Source organism: Acomys russatus, chromosome 19 (genome assembly GCF_903995435.1).
Source record: "Acomys russatus chromosome 19, mAcoRus1.1, whole genome shotgun sequence".
Lineage (NCBI taxonomy): Eukaryota > Metazoa > Chordata > Mammalia > Rodentia > Muridae > Acomys > Acomys russatus.
This window is the reverse complement of record NC_067155.1, coordinates 41,733,504-41,756,114: the sequence shown is the minus strand read 5'-3', so window position 1 is coordinate 41,756,114 and position 22,611 is coordinate 41,733,504. Positions and strand designations below refer to the sequence as shown.

The 22,611-nt window shown below is 42.6% G+C and overlaps 1 protein-coding gene across 2 annotated transcripts in view; it reads left to right on the top strand.

Annotated features, from left to right (window-relative positions):
- Baz1b (bromodomain adjacent to zinc finger domain 1B) overlaps positions 1–22,611 on the top strand; it is a 65,355-nt gene that overhangs the window by 21,252 nt on the left and 21,492 nt on the right. For both annotated transcript variants that reach the window (XM_051161257.1, XM_051161256.1), the window contains 6 exons: positions 52–250; positions 3,986–4,107; positions 6,273–6,470; positions 13,145–14,843; positions 18,523–18,661; positions 19,915–20,048. In XM_051161257.1, coding sequence (XP_051017214.1) covers positions 52–250; positions 3,986–4,107; positions 6,273–6,470; positions 13,145–14,843; positions 18,523–18,661; positions 19,915–20,048 — 2,491 coding nt within the window. The remainder of the gene's footprint in view (positions 1–51; positions 251–3,985; positions 4,108–6,272; positions 6,471–13,144; positions 14,844–18,522; positions 18,662–19,914; positions 20,049–22,611) is intronic.

The following is a 22,611-nucleotide window of genomic DNA, read 5'->3' as shown; positions in this document are numbered from 1 at the left end:
AGGCTTATAGTTCTATTTATTGTCTCTTAATTTCTTGTATCACTTGCATAGGTTGGAAAGGAGAAAATGCTCAAGGTGAAGATTGTGAAGATTCATCCTTTGGAGAAAGTTGATGAAGAGGCTGCTGAGAAGAAATCTGATGGGGCCTGTGATTCTCCATCAAGTGACAAAGAGAATTCCAGTCAAATGGCTCAGGACCACCAGAAGGAGACAGTAGTCAAAGAGGATGAAGGCAGGAGAGAGAGTATTAGTATGTATGATGCTAGCCTTGCTCCTGAGTTGAGACACTGCTCATTTGTTATACAGAAATGTAGCATTAGGTTTTATATGGTTTTATTCATTACTATTCAAAAAGCCACTAAAATACTCACAACGTGACTTAGGACTTAAAACTTCCTAAATAATTAAGATCATTCCTAACCAAGATGGTTAAGAAAATTGAATTTCCTTTAATCTTCTTTTCTTTTCTTTCTTTGCTTTTTTTTTTTCCGAGTCAGGGTCTGAATATGTAGTCTAGGCTGGTCTCAAATTTGGAGTGGTCCTCTTGTCTCTGTCTCCTGAATTCTGGGATTACAGGTATGCACCAACATACACCTAGGACTCTTTCCTACTCTGTTGTGTTGGTTGGTTGGTTGTTCTCTTGAAACAAGGTTCTTACAATATAGCTCTGGCTGGCATAGAACACAGATCTTCTGTCTCTGCCTCCCAAGTGCTGGGGTCAAAGCTGTGAGCCACCACAGCCTGCCTTCTTTCTCTCTTAAAGCTGTGAGCATATATGTGAGCAGAGAGAGGACAGGGATCCGGGCAGCCAAAGCACTTCCTGATCTTTAAGGTGCAAGCTGGTGCGGTGGCTTTCAGATACTCTGTTCTCCTGGTTTTCTCTTGCTCTGACTCTTAGGTGGGAGGCACTTGAATTCTGAAACAGTGTGATGTCCAAAAATAATCTTTACAGCCCTGGAGGCTAAAACAATGTTTTACAGTTAGAAGAACTAAGAACATTGTTCATTAGGAAAATCTCTCTGAGAGAGCTACCATATTCTAAACCTTTATTATTTATTTAATTTTAAAGACTTTAAATAAGGAAATTAACTGCACTAGAACCCTTTTGTCTCACAATGATCACATAGCATTGGTATGATCTGTAACTGTTAGTTGATCAAATCATTTCACTTCACTATTTTAAGTGCCACTTTGTCTGCCATCCATTCTGCTGTGTCCAGATGTTTTGAACCTGTACTGGTTATTTTATTCCTAGTAGTCCCAAGGAAACTTCTGAGACTAGTTGTTCCTGGCCTTTCAGTGTTGTTATTTCAGCTGTCTTTTCTGCTCTGTTGTGAATGCCTATTCCTACCATTTCCAGTTTCTCTCTTTGAAGCTGAAGTTTTATTTATAATTGTATTCTTTTTTTTTTTAATGTGTGTATGTATGCATGTGTTCGTGTGCGCACATTGCCTGTGAGTCAGTATAAATGAATGCCCTGTGTGTGTGTGGGTGGGTGCAAAGAGGCCAAGAAATGACGTCTTTGGATCAAGAGTTACAGGTGGGTGTGAGTCATCCAATGTGGGTGCTGGGAACCGAACTTAGGTCCTCTGGAGGAGAACAGCAAGTGTTCTTAACTGCTGAGTCATCTCATCAGCTCCCAAAATGTGGAAATTCTCATTCCCCGAGGTTGAAGATTGTTTTTGTGAGGAGTCGAGGACATCTTAACTCTTCTTCCTGGCTTAAGAATTGGTCATTGGAGTACAGTGATCACCAGACTGTACAAATTAATGCCCGAAGCATGAGAGCCCAGGAGTCAGAGCTTAGGCTTTGACTTCTAGTCTAGTGTGTTGGCTTTCCTTAGGTTTTAGTTACTGGGATCTAATGATGTTTCCAGTATATAGAAAGGGTGACCGGCAGAGCTTGAATTAATGCTATCAAACACTGTATGTTTTTTCTAAACAGTTGATTGAGATTTCTTTAGGAAGCCAGGCATGGTGAGAAAGAAAGAAAAGAAAGTCAGAGCCCGGTGTGGTGGCCCACGCCTTTAATCCTAGTACTGGGAAGACAGAGGCAGGTGTATTTCTGTGAGTTCGAGGCCAGCCTGATCTACAAAGTGAGTCTAGGACAGCCAAGGCTATACAGAGAAACCCTGTCTCAAACAAACAAACAAAACAAAACAACAACAAACCCCCAACAATTAAAAAAAAAAAAACCAAAAAAACAAAAACCCAACAACAAAAAAGATTTCTGTAGGAACATGATAAAAATAACAACTTCCATAGTATTTTCTTAGAGCGGGGAGAAAGGGTTAATCTATTGGTCAGGAACATGTTAGCTTTGTGTTCTTACTTGGCTTGATATTTTAATCTGTTTTTTTAACACTGGGTCTCTTGTGGCCAAGACTGGCCTTGAATTTCTGATCCTCCTGTTTATACCTTCTAGCAGTTGGACGTAAAGATAGGTGTGTACCACCATGTTTCTCTTATATCCTGTTAATTGCAAGATTCTTGAGAATATTATCTTCTGTACCTCCTGACTGGTGGTTGATTCCTTTGTTGTTGTTGCTTTCTGTTTTTTTGGTTTGGTTTGGTTTTTCGAGACAGGGTCTCTCTGTGTAGCCTTGAGTGTCCTGGACTCGCTTTGTAGACCAGACCAGCCTCGAACTCACAGAGATGCACCTGCCTCTGCCTCCCGAGTGCTGGGATCAAAGGCGTGCACCACCTTTCTATTGTTATGATTTACCTTCTGCCTTACTTCCTACAATTTTTAACTTTTTTGCTTCAGGACAGGGACTCAAGGAATCTAGCGTCAAACTCACTATATAGCTCAGGGAAATGTTCAACTACTGAGTTTTCTGCCTCTACTTGGAGAATACTGGGTTATAGGCTTGTGCCCCTGCTCTTGGCACTTTTTCTTGCAGGCTCTTGGGACAGCCTAGGACTGTAATTTGCTCTGTGACCCAGACTGGCCATATAGACCTGGGATTACAGGTGTATCAAATGTATGCCACCATGCCTGTATTAATTTCCTCCTTTTAATGACTTATAATATAGTTTCCAATCAGGTTGCTGGTGGCCTCTTACTTGCCAGGTACAGAGTTTTGTTTTGTTTTGTTTTTTAACACTTTTTTTACATTTTAAAGATTTCATGTGTGTGAGTGCTTTTTCTGCATGTATGTCTGTGCCCCACTTATATGCTCAGTGCCCTTGGGGTCCAGAAGGTGTCAGATTTCGTGGAATTAATGTTACAGATGGTTGTGAGCTGCCGTAAGGGCGCTGGGAGTCAAACCCATTGTTTTTAAGATTTTTGTTATTTTCTGTTCATGGATATTTTGACTGTATGTATGTCTGTGCATCACATGCATACAGTGTCCACGAAGGCCACAGAGGGTATTAGATTGCCCTGGAGCTGGAGTCACAGCTGTGTGTGAGTCATCAGGTGAGCAAGGGCTAGGAACCAAACCGAAGCTGGTCCTCTGAAAGAGCACGTGCTCTTAACCTCCAAACCATTTCTTCAACCCTGGCTGTTTCAGTTTTTCCTTAGATTTAACACTGGTGGCTATTCTGTTATATTTCACCTTGTTTTACTTATTTCTTTTATGTGTGTAGGTGTTTTGCCTACATTATGTCTATACTATGTGAATGCCTGGTGCCCACCAAAGTCAAAAATAGTCATTAGGTCCTCTGAAACTGGATGTGGGTGCTGGGACTCTAACACAGGTCCGAGCTATCTTCCCAGCCAGAAGTCATACTCTTTTTAGATGTTTTGTGCTCACCTTGTGGAGTATTCCTTTTTATACTTTCAGAGTCCTTTTAAATCATTTACTTAGCTGACTTCCTGCATAGAATTGAAATTACAGGTATTAAATCTCATCTTTGGATCACATCAACTAGTGCTTGGTATAAGTGAGGAATTAAATAAAGTTATTAGTTGTGAGTGAATAAGTTGAAATAAAATAATTTATTATTAGTATTATTTGCTAATTTTCTGTTGATTTGACTAGATGATAGAGCACGCAGGTCTCCGCGAAAACTTCCTACTTCGTTAAAAAAAGGAGAAAGGAAATGGGCTCCTCCAAAATTTCTTCCTCACAAATATGATGTAAAGCTACAAAATGAAGATAAGGTTGGTTAAACCTCTTGCATTAATAGATTAAAAATATATATTTTATTTAATAATAATTTGTGTGTGTTGGTGTGAAGGTGTAAGATCTTGGAGTTGCAGACAGTTGTGAGCTGCCATGTGGTTGCTGGGAATTGAACCCTGGTCCTTTGGAAGAGCGGGCGTGCTCTTAACCACTGAGCCATCTCTCCAGCTCCACATTAATAGATTTTTAAGAAAATATTAATAAGGGGTTCTTGAAGAAAATGTGCTAAGGAAAACTGTAAAGGAATGTCTTTGTCACAGAAATATCAAGTTACAAGATGAACCCACTCCTTGTATATTTCAAGCACCTGTGGTAGTTAGTACCCTTAGCATAGCTTAGTGCTGCTTTTTAACTTTTTAAAAAATTCTTTGCTAGGTATTGAACTCCGTCCGGCCTTGCTGTGCTAGGTGAATATTCTATATCGAGTCACACCCCCAGCCCTTTTTCCTGAGATGTAAGGTGTTAGGCTTTTACATTGCTCAGTTTTCTTTTTTTTTTTTTCCTTTTGGTTTTTCGAGACAGGGTTTCTCTGTATAGTCTTGGCTGTCCTGGACTCACTTTGTAGACCAGGCTGGCCTCAAACTCAAAAGATACCCACCTGCCTCTGCCTTCCGAGTGCTGGGATTAAAGGCATTTGCAACCACGCCCAGTTTACATTGCTCAGTTTTCATGTGGGTCTAAGACTCAGTCCCAGCTCTTCCTATGTGTTCGACAACTACTGTCTGAGCTATTTCCAGCCATAGGTTTTATATATCTTTTAATATGTTCAGTGTCAGGGTGTATTTAAAGCAGCTGGCAAGAATTTATTTCCCAGCTCCTTGTAAGTTGGGAGATAGAAGCAGAAGGATCAGGAGTTGAAAGTCATCCTTTGTCACACAGCGAGTTTGAGGGCAGCCTGGGCTACATGAGACCCTGGGTCAGAAAACAAAAGTTCTAAAGTTGTAAATAAAATATGTTTCATTGCTTATATCTTAGGTTTAAAAAGCATTAGTATATTATTTCAAGTGTTTTTACACATACATGAATAGAATTTTGTTTAATTGGAAAGAGGACTAGGATGTTGGAAACAACTGTGTGCTTGTTTCATAGATAACCGTTTCATACAAGAAGCAGCTCAGCCCTGTGAGGTTTAATCTGGGAAGGTCCTCTATGGGAAGAGCCACTAGCCAGTTCTTGTGCATTTTTCATTTTTTTATAACTGTAGCTGTTGCTGTGTAATCCAGGCTAGTCTCAAACTTGTAACAATCGTCCTGCCCCTGTGTGCTGAGTGCTAGAATACAGGAGTGACCACTGTTGGGGGGCAATTCTTTGTTGTTTCCTGCCTGTTGTGTGCCTCCCCCTCGTTGTTTGTTTAAAATTTTGACAGATCTTCCTAATTTATAGTTGGTAATCTAAATACATGCACCTATATGAGTTTCTTACTCATTAGTGACTAGCTAGTTAAACATACTAAAGAATTTCATCCACTTCCGTTCATTTTCCTAATTATGGCGCAAATTGTTCACAAGTCATAAGCAGTGGGAAGTGCAAACAAGAAAAAAAAATGATCTTTCATCCCACATAGGAGATGATCATTGGAGAATATGGATTTGGTTACCAGTAGTTAGGGCTCAAGTGGATTTTAAAGGTAGAGATGATAATACAATTAATGTATTATTTGAGCCAGGCAATGGTGGCACACTTTTAATCCAAATACTTGGGAGGCAGAGGCAGGCAGATCTCTGAGTTCAAGGCCAGCCTGGTAAATAGAGTAAGTTCCAGGATAGCTAGGGCTGTAACACAGGAAAACCCTGTCTCAAAAAACCAAAACCAAGCTGGGTGGAGGTGGCACATCCCAACACTTGGGAGGCAGAGGCAGGTGGATCGCTGTGAGTTCAAGGCCAGCCTGGTCTACAAAGCGAGTCCAGGACAGCCAAGGCTACACAGAGAAATAGTCTTGAAAAACCAACCAACCAACAAACAAACAAAAAACCTAGGGATTGTTTAATTTGAAATTCTGTCTTACATTTCTGCCTTTTCTTCTAATTTATAATGCCACTCCCCCACACCACACCCCTTTAAGATGGAATTGTGAGTCTTCCTTTCTGGATATGTGCTTTGTTCCTGGTCCCAGAGATGACTTCTTTGTTGTTTTTTTGCCTAGATCATCAGCAATGTGCCAGCAGACAGCCTGATTCGAACAGAGAGACCACCTAATAAGGAGATAGTTCGCTACTTTATTCGGCATAATGCTTTACGTGCTGGCACTGGTGAAAATGCACCTTGGGTGGTAGAAGATGAACTGGTAAAGAAATACTCCCTGCCTAGCAAGTTCAGTGACTTTCTACTTGACCCGTATAAGGTAAGGTCACTGTTAGTGTTGGACACCTAGATAAATAAAACCTTGCTAGGTAAGTTCCTTTTCTCTAGTAACTCACAATAGAGTTAGATTTATGGCAGATTTTGAACTCTTGTTTGTCTGGTTTTCTTTTGTTTTTTGTTTTTGTTTGTTTGTTTGTTTTTGTTTTTTTGAGACAGGGTTTCTCTGTGTAGCCCTAGCTGTCCTGGACTTGCTTTGTACACCACGCTGGCCTCGAACTCACAGAGATCCATCTGCCTCTGCCTCCCAAGTGCTGCTGGGATTACAGGTGTGTGCCACCCCGCCTGGCTTTTTTTTTTTTTTTTCCTCCCTCTTTTTTTCTTTTTAAGATTTTGAACTTCTAACAGCAGATAATTCATTCAGGAACTGAAGCAGAAACCATGGAGGAGGGATGGTGCTTATTGCCTTGTTCCCTGTGGCTTACTTGGTCTGCTTTCTTACACAACTCAGCCACCTGCCCAGCCATGGGACGGCACTACCCATAGGGAGCTGGGCTTTTTGCACTTCAGTCATCAATCAAGAACATGCTCTGTAGGCTTACCTGTGGGCAACCCGATAGAAGTATTTCTCAGTTGAGGTTCCTCTTTCTGGATAATTCTAGCCGGTGTCAAGTAAACAAAATACTAACCAGGATGTCTTGTCTTGTTTTGTTTTTTGGTTTTCGAGACAGAGTTTCTCTGTGTAGCTTTGGCTGTCCTGGACTCACTTTGTAGACCAGGCTGGCCTCAAACATCACAGTGATCCACCTGCCTCTGCCTCCTGAGTGCTGGGATTGTCCAGCTTTAACCAGGATGTCAAAGCATTAAAAAGGAAAACTGAGCCGGGTGGTGGTGGCGCACGCCTTTAATCCCGGCACTCAGGAGGCAGAGGCAGGTGGATCACTGAGTTCGAGGCCAGCCCGGTCTACAAAGTGAGTCCAGGACAACCAAGGCTACACAGAGAAACCTTGTCTCAAAAAAAAAAAAAAAAAAAAGAAAGAAAGAAAAGAAAAGAAAAAGAAAAAGAAAAAAAGAAAACTGAGCTGGGCATAGTGGCACATGCCTTTAATCCCAGCACTTGGCATGCAGAAGCAGGTTGAGGCCAGCCTGGGCTACATAGAGTTTCACGTCAACCAGGGCTATTTAGAGAGACCCTGTTTTGCGGTGTGGGGAGTGTAAGGAAAACTGATTTTGTAATATAAGCAGAGATAACTCCGGCAGTCCTATAAAACATGGAATATATATAACTTATATGACATGGTAATGAAAACCAAGCATTTTCCTCAGATCATTTTCATCACACTGTGTGTTGTATCTATTAACTTTATTTAGATTAGGTATAATCTAATTAGAACCAAATAAAAGTGGATGACGAGCTAAGACTTTGGCTTAGGATTTGTTTGTTTTTGTTTGTTCCTCTCCCTTCTTTTGTCTCCATTTCCACTTTCCCTCAGTATATGAGGTTCTGGGCTTAGTATCCAACACTACAACCAAAAGAAAAAACATTCCCAACTAAGCTAACTGACTAAAAACATTGAGATGAGGATAAACTGTGAATATTGCCCTCAACCTCCTGCTCTGTTGACTTGAGTGAATTAGAGGAATAGAAAAGGTTGCGGTTGTCTCTCAGTAGTAGAATACTCGTCTATCATGAGAGGCCCTGGGTTCCACCCCTGTGTAGTAACAAAGAATGGAGCTATGTGTGAGTGGTAGCATAGGACTCCAGTCCCAGCACTCAGGAGGCAAGTGGATCTGTCAGTCTGGTTTACACAGCAAGTGCCAATACAGCCAGAATTACATAGAAAGAACACATGGGGCTGGAGAGATGGCTCAGAGGTTAAGAGCACTGTCTGCTCTTCCAGAGGTCCTGAGTTCAATTCCCAGCAACCACATGGTAGTTCACAACCATCTGTAATAAGATCTGATGCTCTCTTCTGGTGGGCAGGCACACATGCAGGCAGAACATTGTCTATATGATAAATAAATAAATCTTAAAAAAAAAGAAAGAAAGAAAGACCAGGCCTTCGGGCTGGAGAGATGGCTCAGTGCTTAAAAAGCACTGACTGTACTTCCAGAGGTCGTGGGTTCAAATCCCAGCACCCACATGGCATCTCACAACTGTCTGTAACTCTCATAATAGACATACTTACAGACAAAACACCAATGCACATAAAGTAAAGGTTTAAAAAAAAAGGAAGAAAAAACCCCACCAATACACTGGAACATAAGTCAGGTATGGAGATGGAGAGGGCCCAAGACCTCATCAGGCATCTCACAACTTGCTGTGGTCCCACTCCCACAATTTTGACACTAGGCCCTCAGCTGACCTGCAGTCACATGCACATAACCACATAAAGACAAAAGCCATACACATACCAAATACCAGATGCTCACGGACAGAGGTTTCTAAGTGATCTAACTGCTTAGATAAACTGCTTTTATTAGTATACTCATCTTCAGATTGCATTGCTGCAGGTGGTTTCCTGTTGTTATTGGCTAGGAAACACTTTCCTTGACTTAGTCCTAGTGGAGCTATGTTCTTTGTGATGGGAGCAAAGTAGAATAATATATACTCTGTTTTTTCTTTTGGGCTCTCATGTTGCTGTCATAAGTATTTGGCAATGAGAAAGGGCCTCACAAGATAAAATTTAAATAAAATTTAATGTTTTTATTCTGGTTTTTTTCCCCCCTCCATTTTTCAGCCCTCTATATTAATCTTGTAGTGTTGTGCTAAGTGGGAGATAGGGGAGATACTTAGGACATAAGTGGTTTTATACTTTTTCAGATCCTTTTGATCCAGCCATGCCGGCTCCCATTTGGCTGTGAGTACCCAGCATGCTCCATGCTGAGATGGTGCAGCTAGTGAAGGAGTGCGCATGCCGGGAGCAAGTCGGGCATCCCAGTTCTAATGATAGCTGTTCAAGGCATCTTGTTTAAAGTGTTAAAATGAAGCTGTGTCTTGACTAGTGTCTTTTTCTGTCAGACTTTAAGCGCACACCTGAGCATCAGCAGGAGTGTGGGTGTGTTTGTCCTGTTGGGCAGTTGTTTGGGCTGCTTGAAGGGGCGCCAGCCTGAGAGTATACACTGTCACTTGCTGCTGGGTTTGCCGGACAGTCTCAGAAATACTCTGCTCTTTGAAGTACTCAGTAGTATTGTCTACGAATATCAGTTTTTGCTTATTTCTCATTAACATTTTGATATTTAGTTCTGTTAACTACAAGTAGGAAGTTCAATACTGTGGTAATGTATTCGAGGAGTCATGGCTAGGGTTCATATTCTGTAAGATGGTAAACCTCTATCCTGAGAAGGGGAACCAAACATTCAGTTTTAATCAGGCACTAAAGCAGCCAGCTAAAAGACTGACCTACAGTTACAGAAGTCTGTTTGCTTGTTTGTTTGTTTGTTTTTTCTCTTTGCCTCAGCCTTCTGAGGGGCTGGATGGTACGCATGTGCCAGGATTTCATGTAGTTCTGAAAAGTCACTTTGGGCTTAAAGTTGGGATTCAGTCAATTAGTCATGCCTCGCCTCTCAATTCACATTGTTTCCTAAATTGTTCTGTGGGTTTCTTTCTTTGATGATTCTGTCCTTAATGTTTAATTTATTTTTCTTGAGACAGAATTTCATGTAGCCCAGGTTGTTCTCTTTAAACAGATCCTCCTCCCTTCCCTCCTGAGTACTAGGATAACCAGGCACGTGTCACATGTCACTTAGTCCCGTCCATTCAAAAATGAGATCTGTCTTGAGTTGTCCTCATGCTTATCTGCTTCCTGTACTAGAAGTTATCTAGTAGTCTTTTTCCTGTTAGCCAAACTGGGTTGTTTATTTGATTTAGTTTGTATTTTAACTGTCAAGTTTACTATTTTGGCTTGTTTTGAGACATAGTTTCATGTAGCCAGGTTGACCTTGAACTCCTTACCCTCCTGCCCCTGTGTTCCAAGTACTGGGATTACAGGCTTGTATACTCCATACTTGACTTATAATTACATTCTCTAAAATATTAAAATCACTTAATAATTTTAATACATATTTAAACAGAAACTCATGTTGTGAACCAGTGAACTTGGTTCTAACCTCTTAAGTCTTTTTGGTTTGTTTTGAAACTGGGTCCCACACTATAGCCTCATCCAGTTGACCATGAAGAAATCCTCCCAGGTTCCCAAGTGTTGGAATTCCAGGTGTGTCTTTTTGCTTTATTTTTGATACAGTGTTTCACACTGTAGTCAAGGATGACCTCAGACTCGAAGATGACAGTCCTTCAGACATGACAGTCTTTGTATCTCAGCCTCTAGAGTGCTTGAATTATAGGTGGGAACAGTCGTGCCAAGCTGCCTCTTAACTGATTCTGTGTGAGGGGAATGGAGTGTGGAGGCTTGAGGAGCCAGAAGATGTGAGTGTACTAGTGGGCAGGGGGATGGACTCTGAGGGAATGTTCTGTGAGATAGGGCCAGCTTGGGTCTCTGGGTGGACCAGCAGTGGATTTTTTATACTTTCTGTTCTAACCATGTTTACAATGAACATTTACAGCCCGAGGCAGAACGAATTGGGTTTTTCCAAGTAAATACAGAATATGAAGGAAATTGTAGGTTTATATGAGATGGATTGTAATGATTGCCTAGAATTAAATTTAAGCAAAGGGTAGAAGCCAGTCATGGTGGTCCATGCCCTAAGTCCCATCTACTCACAAGGCTTAGAAGCATGGCTTGTTCAGAGTCTTGATGCCATCTTGGGCATTATAGTGAGATCCTATCTTTTTTTTTATTCCAAGAGAATTTGCCTGTTTCAGATAGGTCTTACTGTGTAGCCATAGATATCCTGAAACTTGGGAATCCTCATGCCTCCATATCCTGAGTGCTGGGATCCTAGGTGTGAGCCACTATGCCTGACTCTTACAAGCCATCTCCTCTCTCTCTCCCCCCCCCCCCCCCCCCCCCCCCCCTTTTAAAGGACAGAAAAGTTAGGATGCTGAAAATGTGATAAAATTACCAGATTTAAAGTTTCATGAGATCCTCTGGGCAGTAGTAGCACACATCTTTAATTCCAGCACTTGGGAGGTAGAGACAGGTAGATCTCTGTAAGATTGAGGACAGCCTGGTCTATAGAACTAGATCCAGCTAGGATAGGTAGGGTTATACAGAGAAACACTGTCTCATAAAACAAACAAAAGTCTTGAGAGATTGGAGGTTGGCGGATTATAGACTAGAGTATCTGAGAGAATCATTCGGGGTGCATTCAAACATTAATACATCCAAACATTATTATGCAAACATCAGGACTGGCAGTGTAGCTCCATAGGTAAAAGTCTGTGTGGCCAAGGCTAAGCACCTGAGTCCAATTCCTGTAACCTACATGGTGGGAAGAGAGAACCAACCCCTTTGTTCACCTCTGACCTCCACAGCCCACCATGGCATGTGCCTGGCACCGCCAGCACACATATACTCCACCTACACAAGATAAACAATGAAACGTAATAAAAAGAAATGTACAAAATAAATGAGAATTTATAGAAGTTGTAGTTCCTGTATTCATAGAAGTGAGTTTTCTCATTGTAGGAGAGAACAAAGAGTTTGAGAAACCAGGAGCTGGGCTGGAGAGATGGCTCAGAGGTTAAGAGCACTAGCTGCTCTTCCAGAGGACCTGGGTTCAATTCCCAGCAACCACATGGTGGCTCACAAACATCTATAATGGGATCTGACGCCCTCTTCTGGTATACAGGCAGGCAGAATGCTGTATAATAAATCTTTAAAGAAAAAAAAAGAAAGAAGGAAAGAAAGAAAGAGAAACAAACCAGGAGCCAAGGTCAGGAGGGTTCTTTATCTGAACAGTACTGTTGTCATTCTACATAATTATGTATTCACTCAGCATATGCCTCTAGATTGAGACAAAAGTATTTGGATAGTATATTCTACTTTTGGCACGAATTATTTTAGCTGAGACATAAAATTAAAGGATGAAATCTAACTCTTATTTCATGAGCAGAATTACTCCCTCTGACCCCCACCCCCATTTTCAGGGATGGATTAAAGGTTTTTATATATTAGGCAAGTGCTCTACACTGGGCCACACCCTCAGCCCCTCACTGGGGTTTTAGCCAGGTACTCTACAATTGAGCTGCTGCTGTTTCCTAGATGAGTTATTTCCTATTCTGGGGCCCATGGATAGGCTGTGGTAACTGTGTATTTAATTTTTATGTCTTGTTGCTGGAGAAAGTGTAATTAAACTATTTGAGAGCCACTAGTGCATATGTAAATAGAACTAGTTGTGCAGCGAAAGCATCTAATACCAGAGGATGGCGGCCTTTTGTTACAGTGCTGGAGGTGGAGCCCAAGTCCTCAAACACAAAAGAGAGGCTTTGTGTCACTGTGCAGCCCCACCATACACATTTTGAGGGATGGTGGGGAGGGGGGACGGACATTGAGACAGAGTCTAATGTGAGTCAGGCTGGCCCCAAACTTGGTATGTAATAAAGACAGACATCACATGTCTGATTTTCTTGCTTCCACTGCCTAAGTTTGGAGATAGCCTTTACCATGTCAGCCGAGCTTAGCTTTGAGATAAGATCTCATGTTGTAGCCCTGGGTGCATAGCTTTAGTTGTAAAATGAAGAACACCTTTATAGTTTTTAAATACTGCTTACCACACTTTGTTTTTAAAAGTAATTTTGCTCCTCTTAAATTTTAGTATATGACTCTCAATCCCTCTACCAAGAGGAGGAATACTGGATCTCCAGACAGGAAACCCTCAAAGAAACCTAAGAGGGACAATTCTTCTCTGAGTTCCCCACTAAACCCTAAGCTGTGGTGTCATGTGCACTTGGAGAAGTCGTTAAATGGCCCACCACTCAAAGTGAAGAACTCAAAGAACTCCAAGTCTCCAGAAGAGCACTTGGAGGAAGTAATGAAAATAATGTCCCCCAACAAGCTTCACAGCTTCCACATCCCTAAGAAAGGCCCGGCCACCAAGAAGCCAGGGAAGCCCAGTGACAAACCTCTGAAGGCCAAGGGCAGAGGTAAAGGCATCCTGAATGGACAGAAGGCCACAGGCAACTCCAAATCACCCAACAAGTGTGTGAAGACTCCTAAGACCAAAATGAAGCAGATGACCCTGTTGGATATGGCCAAAGGGACTCAGAAAATGACTCGCACCCCACGGAGTGCTGGGGGTGTGCCACGGTCCTCTGGTAAACCTCATAAACATCTGCCTCCTGCAGCCCTGCATCTCATTGCCTATTACAAAGAAAATAAAGACAAAGAGGACAAGAAGAGTGCTCTGTCTTGCGTTATCTCCAAAACAGCACGTCTCCTCTCCAATGAAGACAGAGCCCGTCTTCCAGAAGAGCTTCGGACTCTTGTCCAGAAACGCTATGAGCTCCTGGAACATAAAAAGAGGTGGGCCTCTATGTCCGAAGAGCAGCGGAAAGAATATTTGAAAAAGAAACGACAGGAGCTAAAGGAGAGGTTGAGGGAAAAAGCCAAAGAACGGAGAGAGAAGGAAATGCTGGAGAAGTTAGAAAAACAGAAACGATATGAGGACCAGGAGTTAGGTGGCAGAAACCTCCCAGCATTCAGGCTGGTGGATACCCCTGAAGGGCTGCCAAACACTCTATTTGGGGATGTGGCCCTGGTGGTGGAGTTCCTGAGCTGTTACTCTGGGCTGCTCTTGCCTGATGCTCAGTACCCCATCACTGCTGTGTCCCTGATGGAAGCCTTGAGTGCAGATAAAGGTGGCTTTTTGTACTTGAACAGAGTGCTGGTCATCCTGCTACAGACCTTACTTCAGGACGAAATTGCAGAAGACTATGGAGAACTGGGAATGAAGCTGTCGGAAATCCCCCTCACTCTGCATTCTGTCTCAGAGCTGGTCCGGCTCTGCTTGCGCAGGTGTGATGTCCAGGAGGACAGTGAGGGCTCGGAAACAGATGACAATAAAGACTCCGTGCCATTTGAGGACAATGAGGTACAAGACGAGTTCCTAGAGAAGCTGGAGACATCAGAATTCTTTGAGCTGACATCAGAGGAGAAGCTACGGATATTGACAGCTCTGTGCCACCGGATCCTCATGACATACTCTGTGCAAGACCACATGGAGACAAGACAGCAGATGTCGGCAGAGCTGTGGAAGGAGCGGCTTGCTGTGCTGAAGGAAGAGAATGATAAAAAGAGAGCAGAGAAACAAAAGCGGAAGGAGATGGAAGCCAGAAATAAAGAAAATGGCAAAGAGGAGAATGGGCTAGGCAAAACGGACAGGAAAAAAGAAGTTGTGAAGATGGAACACCAAGCAGGAATGGAAGCAGGTGACATGGTTAGCGCTGTCAAGAGCAGAAGACTGCTGAGCATGCAGGCTAGAAGGACGCGGGAGATCCAGGAGAGAGAGACAAAAGGTAAGGTTTACCCTGAGACGGTCAGGGCAGCCCTTGCATGGGTAGAAGAACAATGGTAGAGTGTGTGTCGTAACTGTTCACTTGGTCTATGTGTAGTGACCTAGCACTCAGCAAGATAGTTTTGTTTCCTCATAGTTTCTCAGTTAGGAGATAAGCTCTTATTAGCTCAGGCTCTCCTGAAGCTTACTGTGTAGTTTGCCTGGCCTTCCACTCATGCTCCTGCCTCGACCTCCAGAATGTTAGGATTACAGGCAGGAGCTGCCGTGCTTAAGTTCAGTGGCTTTGTGCACTCTGTGTGTGTATGCATACATGCATGTGGGCGTGCGTGGATGGCTCAGCAATTAAGAGCTCTGACTGCTCTTCCGGGGGAGGCTCACAACTTATTCCAGAGGATTTGGCACCCACTTCTTGCTTCCACAGTCCTGCAAGTGGTGCAACACATCTGTGAAGGCAGAATACCTACATACTTACCACAAGCAGCCCAAACAACTGCCCAACAGGACACATTCTTGCTGATGCTCAGGTGTGCGCTTAAAGTCTTACAGAAAAAGACACTAGTCAAGACAGTTTCGTTTTAACACTTTAAGTAGGTGCCTTGAATACCTATTATTAGAACTGGGATGCCCGGCTTCATGATTTTCTAGATTTTAAAAGAATTCAATTTCAAAACAAGGTGCTTTCACTTCTACTTGGAAGTACACTGATAAGAAGAAATAATGTGAACCATTGAGTGAGTTCAAGCCACTATTTTCATCAAGCCACATGAACACTTTTTTTTTTTTTTAAAGAAATAAGTTCAGTCAGCCCAAGTTGGGAGCTCCTCAAGTGGCTCAGCATGGCTGCAGGACTCAGTAGATTCTTTCCCACGCATGTACCTCAAAGGCTCTATGTCTAGACGAACCCTTTATAGAGATGCTTACAGTGAGTGGCAATATTAGTAGCAGCCAAGTGATGCAGGCAAATTGTCCATGTAATAATAACTACATATAGATAGTAGGTATTCTTTTTTGTTTGTTTGTTTGTTTCTAGACAGGATTTCCTCTGTGTAGCCTTGGCTGTCCTAGACTCACAAAGTGATCTATCTGCCTCTGCCTCCCGAGTGCTGGGATTCAAGCCATGTGCCAGCACACCTGGCCTGATAATAAGTATTCTTATTTTATGGCTGTGTGTATGCACACAGAATGTCTTTTTTTGTTGTTCATGTTCTTGAGTTTGTTTTTTTGTTTTGTTTGTTTTTTTTGTTTGTTGAGGCAGTCTCACACTGTGGTTCAGGCTGGTCTTGAACTCAAATTCCTCTTCCCTGGGATGAATATGTGCATCAGAGCATTTTTTTTTTCTGTGATGGTTTATCTGTGTTGTAGCATGTAAAACACTATTATTACTTGGAAGAAGCCAAAACATAAAGCCTTTGGGGTACATGAGCCATTTGAGGAGCTCCTAGGGCATTTATGAAACAGCTGTACAGTTTTACGTTTCTACCACCGGGGTGAGGGTTCTAATATTTCCATAGCTTTACCAGTTCTGTTTGTTTGTTTGTTTGTTTGTTTGTTTTTCAAGACAGGGTTTCTCTGTGTCTGTTCCCTGGCTGTCCTGGACTCATTTTGTAGACCAGCCTGGGGTCAGACTCAGAGACCAGCCTGTCTCTGCCTCCCAAGTGCTGGGATTACAGGCGTGTGCCACCTTGCCAATCCACTAGCTTTTTTTTTTTAAATGATCATTTATTTATTAGTAGTCTGCCTGCATGTGAGCCACCATGTGGTTGCTGGGAATCGAACTCAGGGCCTTTAGAAGAACAGCCAGTGTTCTCTCCAGCCCCCACCAGCTTCGTCTTTAGCGTTTACTTTTTTCTTTTAATTTGTTATTTATTATGTATACAGTGTTCTCCCTGCATGTGTGCTGGGAATTGAACTCAGGACCTCTGGAAGAGCAGCCAGTGCTCTTAACCTCTGAGCCATCTCTCCAGCCCTATCGTTTACTTTTGTACTTTTCTTTTAGTGCTGTAATTATTTGCTTTGCTTTTGTTTTTGTTTTTCAAGACAGAGTTTCTCTGTGTAGCCTTGGTTGTCCTGGACTAGATTTGTAGACCAAGTGGGCCTCGAACTCACAGTGATCCACCTGCCTCTGCCTCCCGAGTGCTGGGATTAAAGGCATGCGCCACCACGCCCATCTTAGTGCTGTAATTATACAGTTAACCAGTCTAGAAAAGTTTTGTACTTGATTATATTTTTGTGGTTCCAAGGATCAAGTAGATTTTTTTTTTTTCTGTTTTGTTTTGGGGGGGGGGTTGTTTGTTTAGTTGGTTTTTGTTTATTTGGGTTTTTTTTGTTGTTGTTGTGTGTGGTTTTTGTGTGTGTGTGTGTTTCGTGTGTGTGTATTTTTTTGTTTTGTTTTTTGGGTTTTTTGTTTTGTTTTGGTTTTCAAGACAGGGTCTCTCTGTGTTAGCCTTGGCTGTGCTGGAATCGCTTTGTAGACCATTTATTTATTTTTTAAATAGATTTTTACCTTATTTTTAAAAATACTATCTGTTGACAAATATTTTTTATAATCTTACTAATTGTATGTATGATCATCAGAGAAGATATAATTAAACATTGTGACATTGTAAATAGCAGTCTTTTGTACATTATAGTAGTAGAATCTGACTGGGAAAAACTTAAAAGCTAGAGTGATGGATTGTTCTTATTGAGCAAAAGCCCACTTATCAATCAAGTTGGAGGCCAGCCTGGGCTACATGAGATTGTCTTAACTCTTCCAACCCCATAATTGTTTTCCCCATCAATAAAATAAAAACATTAATCCTTGGATTACTTCTTATGTTTAGTTCTTTATGTTTATAATTGCTTTTTCTTTATGTATGTATGTATGTATACCATATGCATACCTGGTGTCCTATCCCTTAGAGCCTGAGCTGTGAGTGGCTGTGAGCTGCATGTGGGTGTGCTGAGCGTATAACTTCAATCCCAGCACTCGGGCAGAGGCAGGTGGATCTCTGAGTTGAAGGCCACCTTGGTCTACATAGCAAGTTTTAGGTCAGCCAGATTTATACAAACCGTTTTCCTAAATTCATACATACATAACTAACACACACACACTAAAGACAAGTTGTTGCCACAGGATCTTCTTTCTTTCTTTTTTTTTTTTTTTTTTTTTTTTTTTTTTTTTTGGTTTTTCGAGACAGGGTTTCTCTGTGTAGCCTTGGCTGTCCTGGACTCACTTTGTAGACCAGGCTGGCCTCGAACTCACAGCGATCCGCCTGCCTCTGCCTCCCGAGTGCTGGGATTAAAGGCGTGCGCCACCACGCCCGGCTGGATCTTCTTGACTGAAATCTATTTTTGTTTTTTTCCGCACAAGATTTCTCTGTGTAGCCCTGGATGTTCTGGAGCTTACTCTGTAGACCAGGGTGTCCTCGAACTCGTAAAGATCTACCTGTTTCTGCCTCCCAATTGCTGGTTTTAAAGGCGTGTGCCACCACTGCCCCGTACCCCATTGTCTTGGCTGAACTATTTTTAATTGGTCCTGGTCTGTTCAGGGATCCTCTGGTGGTGAGGGGGGAGGCATGAAGGTGTAAGGAGAATGGGAGCATCGTAGGGGACAGTGCGCTACCACATGGTAAAAGAAGGAGGGAAGACCCAACAAACATGTAGTTCATACAGACACTTTGTTTCTCAATCTTCACCAGTGAGACTGGAACGGGAAGCTGAAGAGGAACGAATGCGGAAGCACAAGGCCGCTGCTGAGAAGGCTTTCCAAGAAGGGATTGCCAAGGCGAAGCTCGTCCTGCGCAGGACACCTATTGGTACAGACCGCAACCATAACAGGTAAATTCCTCAACGTCTTCTGGATGCTCATGGCTGTTAGTAGTGAGGAAGCTAGCTGAGGTGCTAGAAAAGAGCTGTCCCTGTTCAATTTCCTGGTTCTGTTTGTAGCTGTTTTTGTTCAGTGTCTGTTTATTGACTTATTACTGGTGTCAGGTGCTAGGGTTACACAGTTAGATAAGGCAGTTTTCCATGCTTGATGGTAGCTTGTGACAGAGCTCTAGCATAAACTTTGGCTTCTATTCCCAGTGCTGTGTTTAAAAAAAAAAACCCTCTGCTCTGGTTCTTAAGGGTACCATTGATAGGAAACATAAATCAAGCAGATGAACTGTAATCCAAATAGGTTTTTTGTTTGTTTGGGGTTTTTTGTTTTGTTTTGTTTTTTGTTTGTTTGTTTGGGTTTGGTTTTTCGAGGAAGGGTTTCTCTGTGTTTGCCTTGGTGGTCCTGGACTTGCTTTGTAGACCAGGCTGGCCTGAAACTCAAGCGATCTACCTGCCTCTGCCTCCCAAGTGCTGGATTAACGGCATGCGCCACCATGCCTGGCCCAAATAGTTCTGGAGAGATGGTTCAGTGAATAAGAGCACTTACTGTTCTTATAGAGGTCCTAGGTTTGGGTCTCAGTACTTACATGGTGACACAACCATTTGTAGTTCTAGTTCCATGGGTCTGACACTCTCTGACCTCAGTGGGGCACCATTTTACATATATATATGTGAAGGCAGAGCACGACACACATAAAACTGTATTTTTTTTTTTTTTTTTTTTTTTTTTTTTTTTTTTTTTTTTTATTAATATTTTATTTAATTTTAATTTATGTGCATTGGTGTGAGGGTATCAGATCTTGGAGTTACAGACAGTTGTGAGCTGCCATGTGGTTGCTGGGAATTGAACCTGGGTCCTTTGGAAGAGCAGGCAGTGCTCTTAACCACTGAGCCATCTCTCCAGCCCTAAAACTGTATTTTTAAAGTGAGGTATTTTAATTTCATACCTTGTGTGGGACTTAAAGACATAGGATAGACATTGCAGAAGTGACACAGACATTAGATGAGTTCCAGATGTTAAGGCAGCTTTGTCATTTTTTCTTCCCTTATAACTCTGCTGTGTCAGATTGTAAGGAAGACACTGTCTGCTGTGACTAGTTAAATTTCTGCTTGCTAGGCAGCCTCTCCAGCAGGAAAGCAGCCCAGGCTTCTCCCTGTCCACTGTCCAACTTACCTTGGGTGATTATTAATGAATTCTTGGGTGTGCTTTGTAGATACTGGCTTTTCTCAAATGAAGTCCCAGGACTATTCATTGAAAAGGGCTGGGTCCATAATAGCATTGACTACCGGTTCAAGCACCACCGCAAAGACCACGGCAGTTCACCTGAGGAGGATTACTGTCCCCGCGGTAAGTCTTTCTGCTGCAGAGGCTGCTGACTTAGAGCAGCACTGTTCAACTGGGGTGGGTGTGGTTGGGTTGTTGAAACCCTTTTACGGGAGCTGCATATCAGATATTATGGCTGGGGTCACCACAACATGAGGAATTGTATTAAAGGATTGCAGCATTAGGAAGGTTGAGAACCACTGCCTTATTGTGCCAGCCTGTCACAGGTAGGAGGTATTTATGTCCAGAAAACACTGAGTAAGTCTGAACTATGGGGCAGCAGAGCACAGAGCACTGTGGAGTTCTGATTTTCCTCCATGAGTGTGTGGCTGTCTGGGAGCTGTGGCCCCTCCATAGCCTGAGAACCTGTGCTGCTTATTGCTGCCTTGGAAAAAGATGTAAGGACTGTTTCTTGTGAATGTGTTTTATAAAGATGAAACTTTTGTTGTTGGTGTTGGTGGTAATTTGTTTTCCGAGACAGAGTTTCTCTGTGTAGCCTTGACTGTCCTGGGCTCACTTTGTAGACCAGGCTGGCCTTGAACTCACAGAGATCCACCTGCCTCTGCCTCCCAAGTGCTTGGATTAAAGGCGAGCGCCACCACACCTGGCTCAAGATAAACCATTTTTGTTTGAAACAGTACCTTGCTATAGCTCAGGCTGGCATAGAACTACCAATCTTCCATCCTCAGTCTCTTGTGCCAGGATTGCAGGTGTGGGCCTCCACCCTGGCGTTGAGATGGTTTAAGTAGATGTCTGTGGTTTTAGGTAATGCACGTAGGGTCCACACCAGCGACTGCCTTTCCCTGACCTTTCGCAGATGTGTGTTTTCCTTATTACCATCCTAGCTTCTGAGTAAAAGAGGTAACGATGAGCATGTAGAGAGGACCTAGTAGTCTGTTCCCAGCATAATGAGGAAGATGAAGACCTGATGCATGTGGGTAGCAGATCTTAAGAAACAGTTGTCAGATTTGGTACCTTGGAAATGTCTGTGGAGGCATCAAGCCTAGAATTGAGGTAGGACACCAAAGAAACAGTTATACGGCCCCTTTTCTGCTTTTTAAATTAATTGTGAAGTATCTTGTATTGTGCAAAGCAAATTTAGGTGTGCTGGGGATTTGACAGAAAAGACAAGTGAGGTCTCAAGTGCCACTTTACTGCAATTCTAGTATGGAGAAAACAGTGTCTCTTTTTAAGTGACTGCTCAGTTGAGGTGATATCTGCACTTAGGACCCTGACGCAGGAGCCTTGTGAATTTGAGGCCACCCTGGGCTACATGGTGAGACCCCGTGGGGTGCACAAGGCTGATAGACTGAGGCATGGTAGTTGCAGCTCCTTGGAACGCTGAAGCAGAGTGGTTGCTTGAACCCAGGAGTTGAATGGGACAAGACAAGGAGAGCACCACCAGCTGGGGATCTCATGTAACCTAGGGTGGCTTTGAAGTCTCTTTCTTTTTTCGAGAGCCAAGGTTTCTCTATGTTATCTTGGCCGTTCTGGACTCACTTTGTAGACCAGGCTGGTCTCGAACTCACAGCGATCTGCCTGCCTCTGCCTCCCAGTGCTGGGATTAAAGGCATGTGCCACCACGCCTGACTTTCTTTTCTTCTTTCTTTCAGTATTTTTTTTTTTTTTTTTATAAATATGTGTTTTGCCTGCACTGTGTGCATTTGGTACCTGCAGAAGTCAGCAGAGGCTATCAGGTTCTATGGGATTAGAGTTAGAGATGTTAGATGGCCGTATAGGCTCTGGGATTAACCCCTGAGCCTTGGCTTTGGACTTTTTTCGTTGTTGTTGTTTTGTTTTTGTTTTTTTGAGACAGGGTTGGACTTTTTCATGTAGCCTAGGACAAGATTTAAACTCTTGATTCTCCTGTCTCTACTTGTCAAGTTTCTGGACTTATAGGTATGTAACATCTTGGCTGTGAGTTCAAGGCTGGCCTGGTCTACAAAAGCAAGTCCAGGGCAGCCAGGACTATTACACAGAGAAACCCTGTCTTGAAAAAAAACTAAAAAAATAAAACCAAAAAAGTGACAAGGGTGGATATGGATTTTATTTAATTGTTAGTGTCTGTGGCTATTTTGCTTGGATGTGTCTGTACCACATGTGTACAGCCTGGTACCCTCAGAGGCCCAGGCAGTTGTGAACCAGCCTGTCTCTTTAAAAAAAAAAAAAAAAAAAAGGCTGATGTGGTGGCACATGCCTTTAATCCTAGCACCTAGGAAGCAGAGGCACACAGACCTCGGAGTTCAAAGCCATCCTGGTCTACAGAGTGAGTCCAGGACAGCCAGGGATACACAGAGAAACTTTTCCTCCCTCTTCCCACTCCCCCCCCAAAAAAGGAAAACAAAAAAATATAAATAGATGATTTAGAGAAATTACTTAGAATGAGTCACTGGTAACATTTTCATCTAAATACTGGGTATGAGGTCTGTTAGTTGGTAAAATAAATGCACGTGGACTTTCCTGGGCAGATATGTTTGTTCTTCAATTGTGTATGTGTTGAATGTGTTAAGGACAAAGAAGCTTTCAGATCAGATGCTTGGATTAGGTGATGTCTTTTGGTTAGAAAAGGCCCTGTGTGCTTTAATGG